Source organism: Leuresthes tenuis, unplaced genomic scaffold (genome assembly GCF_036924035.1).
Source record: "Leuresthes tenuis unplaced genomic scaffold, fLeuTen1.0.hap1 SCAF_13, whole genome shotgun sequence".
Taxonomy (NCBI): Eukaryota; Metazoa; Chordata; class Actinopteri; order Atheriniformes; family Atherinopsidae; genus Leuresthes; species Leuresthes tenuis.
In genome coordinates this window covers 1,521,470-1,531,132 of record NW_027325367.1, presented here as the reverse complement: position 1 = coordinate 1,531,132, position 9,663 = coordinate 1,521,470, and the positions used below count along the sequence as shown (strand labels likewise).

Sequence of the window (9,663 nt, the reverse complement as noted above, 5' to 3'; positions counted from 1 at the left end):
ACGCGCTGAATGGTGTCGAAGGTCCTCCCTTCCTCCTCTGCATCCCTTTCCTCCAGATGATGGTGCAGCAGCTGTTCTGATGAGGCAACAGCTGTCGGCCCACCTCCCGCAGAGCTCAGCTGGCACCGTGACAGCCGCCACATTCACGAGCTGCGACACCCACCTATTTGCTGTAATTTCAGCTCCACTTACATTTGATGGTCTATTTGAAAAGCTGGAGGCTCCAGATGACAACCAGCTGTTAAAGTGCCCAGAACTGTCTCCACAGTGATGCACTGATTTCTGTAGAAATGAAAACCTGGAGCCGTCTGCGTGAATGTGCGCACGAGGACTTTTATTACAGCATCAGTTTTTAACACAGAAAGAAGAAGCATGCCTGGCACATCAAAAAAAACCCACATCAAACCTTTTAACGAAGGAATAAACATCCCAACATGGTGAAAAGAGTGTCACAACATGATCTGTGCACACAAACTCAGGCCAAAGCAGCAACACAAAGAGCGGCGACACCAATCATCTGCACGGCTCTGTTAGTCCCACCATCCTCCAGCCTCCAAGCCGAACTGGTGCCGGTTCTGCTCTGGATCAAAGTGCAGCAGAGCTGCGGAAAAACGGGAAACTGCAGTGAAAGTCGGGGCTGTTCGACTGAGCTTTCACGGTGAGAAGAATTAACAGTTAAATACTAATTATAAGCCGGGGGAAATGGAGATTGTGTTCTACTCTCTTGCAGCTAATTAATTCCGGTTAATTGCTTGCTTGGCTGCAGGAGACTCGCTCTGAGGTGCACAACAGGTCAGAAATTCTCCTCAAATGTAAGATTTCTCTGCATTTACCGGTTCAATCAGGAATAATTAATATTTACTTGTTCTAAGTACATTTCTGTTCCCCTGCAATTAAAGTCTTTCTCAGCTAACCCACAGGAATCGTTCAGAATCCTCTTTTTAACAGCCTGAGAGCACGATCCCCTGCATTCCTGTCCTTGGATGGGATTTGTTGTGAGACATCTTCAGGATGTTCACTTTTATCAGCTGTTTATGAATCCCCGGGTGGAAAATATCACCAAGCACTCGGCGAACTGCATGCTTCAGTGTGATGACAAAGAAAGTAAATCTGCGGCTGCCAGGCTCAGGTTTGAACGCTTTTATCCAAACTTCTACTGGAGGTAGAACCTTTCCTGCAGGGGATTTCAACCCTATTTGAACTCTATCCAGTCCTGGTAAAGGTTGTTATAAGGAGCTGACATCCGTTTGGAGAGGAAACCTCCAGCAGGACGTGTTGTGGTGCAGCTTCTCACCGCCGGCTCGTCGTTCTCTGAGCTGAGGACGTGTCAAAGGGAGAAGGATTCTCAGCACACCAGACTTCTTCTGCACGGCCGCCTCAGACCGAGAGGAACTGCTGGGGTTCATAATCAAATGTCCTAAATAATAAAACTCCACGGCAGCCTGAAGTACTCAGAAGAGAAGCTAAAATGACCGAATAAACTCAGTTTGCAGCAGGTTGTTGAGGTCTGGAACATTTCCTTTCAGGAGAAGTTAAAAGCAGACATTAAAAGCTGCCGCCTCCCCTCCTTCAGGCAGGAAGTTAACTGCTGGCTGTAAATAACCAGCTGCAGACTCTTCCTCTTTAAGGTGCTCTTTCTTATCCAGTCGTGTTACTGAACTGTCGCTGATTAACTTCAGGAGTTGCAACATGTTCCTCCGGCTGTTTCTGCTCACTTCCAACACGTTTTTATGGATAAAATGTTGGTTTCTCAGATTTGAAATCATTAAATTCTAATCTCACTCATGCATTTTCTGCAGAGTCTGACTTTGGTGGACGGGGGGTTGGATCTTATCACTTCCACCTTTTTTTGGGTCAGATTCCACGTTGAAAAGGATGATTTTTAACACTGGATAAAAGATGAAACGCGGCTCTGATTTGAACTGAAACAGCTGATGATTTAACACTGTTTTCACCTCCTTTCTGCCTCACTTCATTTTAATTCTAACTGAACTGATGTCAGACTTCAGGTGAAAGTCTGCACTGCACAGAGCAGAAAGCTGTAGCATCTCTGGATGACCTTTCAGAGTATTTTGTTCTGCACAGTTAAATCCAGCAGGGAATCCAGTCATTTAGTTTCACTTCTCTTCAGCTAATTCAGTCATCTGCAGTTAACCAACGGTTACGATCTTCAGTTTGGACTGAAATGGAGAGAGCTGCATCTTCAGGCTCTGCTCCTCAGTGCCTCTGCTTTGCCTGCTGAGGTCATAGTTTCTCACTCCTAACCCAGAGAAAGCAGCAGAGAATCACAGCTTTACCTTCAGCTCATCTGCTGCCTGGGTTCAGGTCTGTGCCGGAGGATCACATCAGTGGAACTGCACAGGCCGAAATGCTTCACTTCCTTTTCAGCTTTAACTACACACCTGTTCAGCTGTGCATGTTCAGGGTTCAGCCTCAGATATTTGCAGTTGTTCAGAGCTCCATCATCAGCTTCCTACCAAAGCGATGTTGGTGGATACGGAGACTAACAGAGCCGTAAGCAAACAGAAGCTTCAGGTGGTGAGAAACAGCTACGACTGACTCTCATTCATCTCAGATTGTTGTGGCGGGAGTTCAAACTTTTCCAGCTTCTGCAGAGTAACTTTGGAGCTTGAACAGATGTTAAGACTCCTCTGGATGTTCTAACCCTTCACATCACAAAGCAGCAGACAAACTTCCCCCGTTAAATCAGCCATAAACAGTGAAAATGGCTGTTTTTGTCGGTTTAATGGAACATTCCAGCAGCGTGGCACAGAGAAACAAGCTTTCACAGCGGACATGCTAACCCGGCCGTCCCCTCAGCCTCGGACTCTTTCATCGACTTAAACAGCTTTCAGTAGAAAACAGTCAGTTTCTCTTTGCTTCCAAGAGGCACTTCTTGTTGAGGATGGACACGATGGCGTCCGATTGGACGGGGCTAACGGGTGGAAATGATTCATGACTCGACGCCCTCTCGGCCCATGCACCCTGCCATCTGCACCAGATGTTCAAAGACCTTCCAGGAGGAGCTGAGGATCTCCTCCCACCTCACAGAGCCACTTCCTGTCTGTTGGGGTTGCCATTGGCTGATGGAGCCATGATGGCGGCAGTGGGCGTGGCCTTCTTGATGGAGGTGAGGCGAATGTGGGAGGTGCTGTGCAGGTAGCTGGCCTGACGCTCGGGGCGAGGACCTCGACCACATCGCAGCTGACTGAGGAAGAGGAGAGAGGAAAGAGTGTTGGATCATAAGATGATTAAAGGGTTTCGTGTCTTTGTTCTTTCACTCTTTTTGCTTCTACTCGAATAACTACGACAGAAAACATCAATTCGACTGGAAAAGCTCAGAGAAGCAGGACAGAAAAGGATGTTAATCTGAGTGAGAATCTGCAGCAGCACAGGCAGAGAAAATGGAGAGAACATCTGTGGGAGGATCTGCAGTCAGTCATGTTGCTGAGGTTTAAAGCCGTTGCATCAGGCTGAAGACGCCCCGATCCGGTCCTCGGGGGCCTCGGTCCTCGGGGGCCTCGGTCCTCGGTCCTCGGGGGCCTCGGTCCTCGGGGGCCTCGGTCCTCGGGGGCCCCGGTCCTCGGGGGCTGCTGCCTCCCTGCTCCGACCCACCGGAGTCAGATAAAGGCTTCAGCAGCAGGCAGCTGCAGAACTCAATCTGTGAAGAGATCCATTTCATCTGAATCAGGTGTGTTGAAGCAGGGAAACGTCGAAAACCTGCAGGACCGAGGCCCCCGAGGACTGAGGACCCCGAGGACTGAGGCCCCCGAGGACCCAGAGGACCAAGGACTGAGGCCCCCGAGGACAGCAGCCACCGAGGACTGAGGCCCCCGAGGACCGAGGCCCCCGAGGACAGCGGCCACCGAGGACCCAGAGGACAGCCGCCCCCGAGGACCCCGAGGACTGAGGCCCCCGAGGACAGCCGCCCCCGAGGCCCCCGAGGACCGAGGCCCCCGAGGACCCAGAGAACCAAGGACTGAGGCCCCCGAGGACCCCGAGGACAGCGGCCACCGAGGACCCAGAGGACAGCCGCCCCCGAGGACCCCGAGGACTGAGGCCCCCGAGGACAGCCGCCCCCGAGGACCCAGAGGACCAAGGACTGAGGCCCCCGAGGACCCCGAGGACTGAGGCCCCCGAGGACAGCGGCCACCGAGGACCCAGAGGACCAAGGACTGAGGCCCCCGAGGACCCCGAGGACTGAGGCCCCCGAGGACCCCGAGGACTGAGGCCCCCGAGGACAGCGGCCACCGAGGACCCAGAGGACCAAGGACAGCCGCCCCCGAGGACCCCGAGGACTGAGGCCCCCGAGGACCCCGAGGACAGCGGCCACCAAGGACCCAGAGGACTGAGGCCCCCGAGGACAGCGGCCACCGAGGACCCAGAGGACCAAGGACAGCCGCCCCCGAGGACCCCGAGGACTGAGGCCCCCGAGGACCCCGAGGACAGCGGCCACCAAGGACCCAGAGGACTGAGGCCCCCGAGGACAGCGGCCACCGAGGACCCAGAGGACCAAGGACTGAGGCCCCCGAGGACCCCGAGGACTGAGGCCCCCGAGGACCCCGAGGACTGAGGCCCCCGAGGACAGCGGCCACCGAGGACCCAGAGGACCAAGGACAGCCGCCCCCGAGGACCCCGAGGACTGAGGCCCCCGAGGACCCAGAGGACCAAGGACAGCCGCCCCCGAGGACCCCGAGGACTGAGGCCCCCGAGGACCCCGAGGACAGCGGCCACCGAGGACCCCGAGGACTGAGGCCCCCGAGGACAGCGGCCACCGAGGACCCAGAGGACCAAGGACTGAGGCCCCCGAGGACCCCGAGGACTGAGGCCCCCGAGGACCCCGAGGACTGAGGCCCCCGAGGACAGCGGCCACCGAGGACCCAGAGGACCAAGGACAGCCGCCCCCGAGGACCCCGAGGACTGAGGCCCCCGAGGACCCCGAGGACAGCGGCCACCAAGGACCCAGAGGACTGAGGCCCCCGAGGACAGCGGCCACCAAGGACCCAGAGGACTGAGGCCCCCGTAGACCAAGGCCCCCGAGGACCGACTCTGGACATCCCTGGTGCAGAGAGACACATTAACCGTTTAATGTGTCCGGCTGGAAATCAGAGGCAGGAGCAGACTTCACAGAAAGTTTTTATCCGTTAAAAGTTGTTTAAAGACGTTTTTTCACTATTTTAAAACATGGAAGTCAGTAAATGCGCAGCCACCAAACATATTTCCACATATTCACCCTGTGGCTCCTAAAGCAACGAGTTTCTGTTAAAGTTCTGTTCAAAAGCCCGTTTTATGAAGTGGTGGAAGGTTTAAAAAGCCTGTTTGAATCCCCTTTCTGTGCTCTTTGTGCTGCATCAGCAGCTATGAAAGAAGCGACTCATCGGCGTTTAGTCTTACCTTTACCTTCTATTTACTTAACTTTAGCTGGTTGAAAGGAGGTTTAACGTGTTTAAATTTGAACTGTGACCCTGAAGCTGCACGATGACTTAAAGATTCACAGTATTTTTATTTAGAATCATTGTTTTTATGGAGGATAAACGAGGAGAAAGCAGCTCTTCCAAAGGCCATCAGAATGATTCTTCGTGTGAAGCTGCAGATATTATAATTCTGTCAGATTAATATCAGTCCCACGGCGCAGGGGGCCCACGCTGAGGGGCCCACGCTGAGGGGCCCACGCTGAGGGGCCCACGCTGACCCCGAGGACTGAGGCCCCCGAGGACCGAGGCCACCGAGGACATCGGCCACCGAGGACCAAGGACCCCGAGGACCAAGGACCCCGAGGACATCGGCCATCGAGGACCGAGGCCACAGAGGACCGAGGCCCCCGAGGACCGAGGCCACCGAGGACATTGGCCACCGAGGACCAAGGACCCCAAGGACCGAGGACCCCGAGGACATCGGCCACCGAGGACATCGGCCACCGAGGACATCGGCCACCGAGGACCAAGGACCCCAAGGACCGAGGACCCCGAGGACATCGGCCACCGAGGACCAAGGACCCCGAGGACATCGGCCACCGAGGACATCGGCCACCGAGGACCAAGGACCCCGAGGACCAAGGACCCCGAGGACATCGGCCATCGAGGACCGAGGCCACAGAGGACCGAGGACCCCGAGGACATCGGCCACCGAGGACCAAGGCCACCGAGGACCAAGGACCCCGAGGACCAAGGACCCCGAGGACCGAGGCCACCGAGGACCCCGAGGACATCGGCCACCGAGGACCGAGGCCACCGAGGACCGAGGCCACCGAGGACCAAGGACCCCGAGGACCCCAAGGACCGAGGACCCCGAGGACATCGGCCACCGAGGACCAAGGCCACCGAGGACCAAGGACCCCGAGGACATCGGCCACCGAGGACATCGGCCACCGAGGACATCGGCCACCGAGGACCAAGGACCCCGAGGACATCGGCCACCGAGGACATCGGCCACCGAGGACCAAGGACCCCGAGGACCAAGGACCCCGAGGACATCGGCCATCGAGGACCGAGGCCACAGAGGACCGAGGACCCCGAGGACATCGGCCACCGAGGACCAAGGCCACCGAGGACCAAGGACCCCGAGGACCAAGGACCCCGAGGACCGAGGCCACCGAGGACCCCGAGGACCAAGGACCCCGAGGACCGAGGCCACCGAGGACCAAGGACCCCGAGGACCGAGGACCCCAAGGACCGAGGACCCCGAGGACATCGGCCACCGAGGACCAAGGCCACCGAGGACCAAGGACCCCGAGGACCGAGGCCACCAAGGACCAAGGACCCCGAGGACCAAGGACCCCGAGGACCGAGGCCACCGAGGACATCAGCCACCCAGGACCCCGAGGACCGAGGACCCCGAGGACATCGGCCATCGAGGACCGAGGACCCCGAGGACCGAGGACCCCGAGGACCGAGGACCCCGAGGACCGAGGCCACCGAGGACATTTTCTGACTTAACTTTATCTGGTTGAAAGGAGGTTTAACGTGTTTAAATTTGAACTGTGACCCTGAAGCTGCACGATGACTTAAAGATTCACAGTATTTTTATTTAGAATCATTGTTTTTATGGAGGATAAACGAGGAGAAAGCAGCTCTTCCAAAGGCCATCAGAATGATTCTTCGTGTGAAGCTGCAGATATTATAATTCTGTCAGATTAATATCAGTCCCACGGCGCAGGGGGCCACGCTGAGGGGCCCGCTCTGACCTTCAGAGGCTGCATAAAGGGGAGTTTTCCGCTCGTGTGCACGTCTGAGGACCAGTCAAAGTCTCTCACGCCTCACCGAACAGAGCAGAACCTTTTCAGAGCCGGTGTTCTTCTTTCAGCTGCTTCTCTCGAGTGTTTTCTCCCAAACATTTCCTGCCTTAAACTTTGGATCCACACTGAGGTTCCAGGAGGTCGTATTTAGGTGATTTACTGCTTTTGTTGTCAGTGTTGATCCTCAGAAACAGGAATAACAGTAATTAGCTCTCCAGGCGTCGGCGGAGAGCTAACATTTCTGCTCAGTCTGTGTTTCTTTAAAGGAATGAATATCAAACAGGTTAGTTGTCATGATTGCTTCCCAAAAGCAGGAGCTTATTCCCCTTCGTACTCGCTGGGACTTCATTTGGGTCAGATTCTGTAAATCCTGCAGCTTCAGAGGCAGAAAAGCTGGTCCTCGGGTCGCCGTGTCTCTGCGAGCTTTCAGGACGAGTTTATTCAAAGACTTTCCTGCTGAGCACGGAGATGGAGGATGTGAGAGGAAGCTTTCAGAAATGATGAGGCCTCTGGATGTGTGTGGACTGTGTTTCTGAATGCTCACATGTACAAATGCAGCCTTGTGGAAAGCTTTGATTAGTCTACAATTTCAATTTAGCACGGTCTGAACGCACAGAGCAAAACGCCAACAAGCAGCAGCCTGCCAGAGAAGAAGAAGAAGAAGAAGAAGAAGAAGAAGAAGCTAACTCTGGGCTAAATCATGTGGTTAAATCCTTAAAGGATCCGTTTTTAAGGGCCGAGCAGCTGAAAACACAAATATTATTCTGAGAACTGGCGACTGCATCCAGATCTGATCTTTCTGTGAGTCTGTTGAAAATGAAGTGAAGCTTTGAAGTTTTTCCCCTTAAAATGGCTGACAGATGATGTCATGGGCAGGAGGTCAGAGGTCAGACCAAACCTGCGGGACGGAGACATCTCTGAGAAGCTTTGGGTCCATGTTTTATCTCACAAACCCTCGCTGAAATGAAAGTTATTGTGGTTTTTGTTAGGTTTAGTTTCCTGTAATGTTTCTGTTAAACTTCCTGGTTTATGTTCAGTTAAACACCATATTGTTCTGCATTTTTATCTTTCTGTTTCAGGACTTGTTCCCTCTGCAGAGCTTTTGGCTCCAGTCTCCAGTCTCGGCCGTCACAGTTTGTACGGATTCGGTGAAACTCGCCCAGGAAACCAGGAAAAGGTTTGGAACATGTGGCAGAAATTAGCCATAAATGCTAACAGATTAGCATTGAATGCCCAAACCTACCAAACAGTGAGTAAAACACAACAGATGTTTCATGATGGTTGAACTGCTGTGAGACTCTTTCCACATCTGTGCTCAAAGATCCTCTGTTAACAGGATGCGTCACTACAAGCTGCCACAGAGACGTTAAGTTAAAGGCCTGCTTGCTCGTGTTAAATCTGTTAAAGTATTTAATCAGTTCAGATGATACATTATGTATTATAAACTGTAACAGCTCAAGGTTCAACACTCTGTAAAACTGTCCTTGATCACCATTTCTGAACTGATTTAATTTAAATGAAGGATCAGGAGCCCAGACTTAGCCCTGATTTTCAAGTTCTTTGACAGTAATCTTTAATCGTTCATTTCTTTCACTGTTTGGGAAGGTTTTGTTAGTTTTAGGAATGAAACCTACTTGGTTGGGATTAGGAGAGCATTTCCTCACTTTCCTCTCTTTTTCCCCCTGTTTAATTTCTCAGATGATTTTATATCATGTGACATTATTGTGGTTATTAACTTGTGTTTCCCTGTTCCAGCAGGTATCCTTTGAATGGTGTTATGGTGTTTTTCCTCTTTTCTGTCTTCTCAAACCCCAGCTGGTCGAGGCGGATGGACACCCTTCCTGGTTCTGGTTCTGCCAGAGGTTTCTTCCTGGTTCTGGTTCTGTCAGAGGTTTCTTCCTGGTTCTGCCAGAGGTTTCTTCCTGGTTCTGGTTCTGTCAGAGGTTTCTTCCTGGTTCTGGTTCTGCCAGAGGTTTCTTCCTGGTTCTGGTTCTGCCAGAGGTTTCTTCCTGGTTCTGCCAGAGGTTTCTTCCTGGTTCTGGTTCTGCCAGAGGTTTCTTCCTGGTTCTGGTTCTGCCAGAGGTTTCTTCCTGGTTCTGCCAGAGGTTTCTTCCTGGTTCTGGTTCTGCCAGAGGTTCCTTCCTGGTTCTGGTTCTGCCAGAGGTTTCTTCCTGAGTCTGGTTCTGCCAGAGGTTTCTTCCTGGTTCTGGTTCTGCCAGAGGTTTCTTCCTGGTTCTGCCAGAGGTTTCTTCCTGGTTCTGGTTCTGCCAGAGGTTTCTTCCTGGTTCTGCCAGAGGTTTCTTCCTGGTTCTGGTTCTGCAAGAGGTTTCTTCCTGGTTCTGGTTCTGCCAGAGGTTCCTTCCTGGTTCTGGTTCTGCCAGAGGTTTCTTCCTGGTTCTGGTTCTGCCAGAGGTTCCTTCCTGGTTCTG

General features: G+C 53.3%; 1 protein-coding gene across 3 annotated transcripts in view; it reads right to left on the bottom strand.

Moving 5' to 3' along the window:
• Positions 1–355: 355 nt before the first annotated feature.
• The window catches only part of nmbr (neuromedin B receptor), a 56,343-nt gene continuing 47,035 nt past the window's right edge, over positions 356–9,663 (bottom strand). For 2 of the 3 annotated variants that reach the window (XM_072362091.1, XM_072362093.1), the window contains exon 5: positions 2,971–3,208. In XM_072362091.1, the coding sequence (XP_072218192.1) occupies positions 3,046–3,208 (163 nt within the window). In that variant the 3' untranslated portion in view covers positions 2,971–3,045. Of the gene's footprint in view, positions 3,209–9,663 lie in introns of all 3 variants that reach the window. The other variant, XM_072362092.1, reaches the window with a different exon arrangement.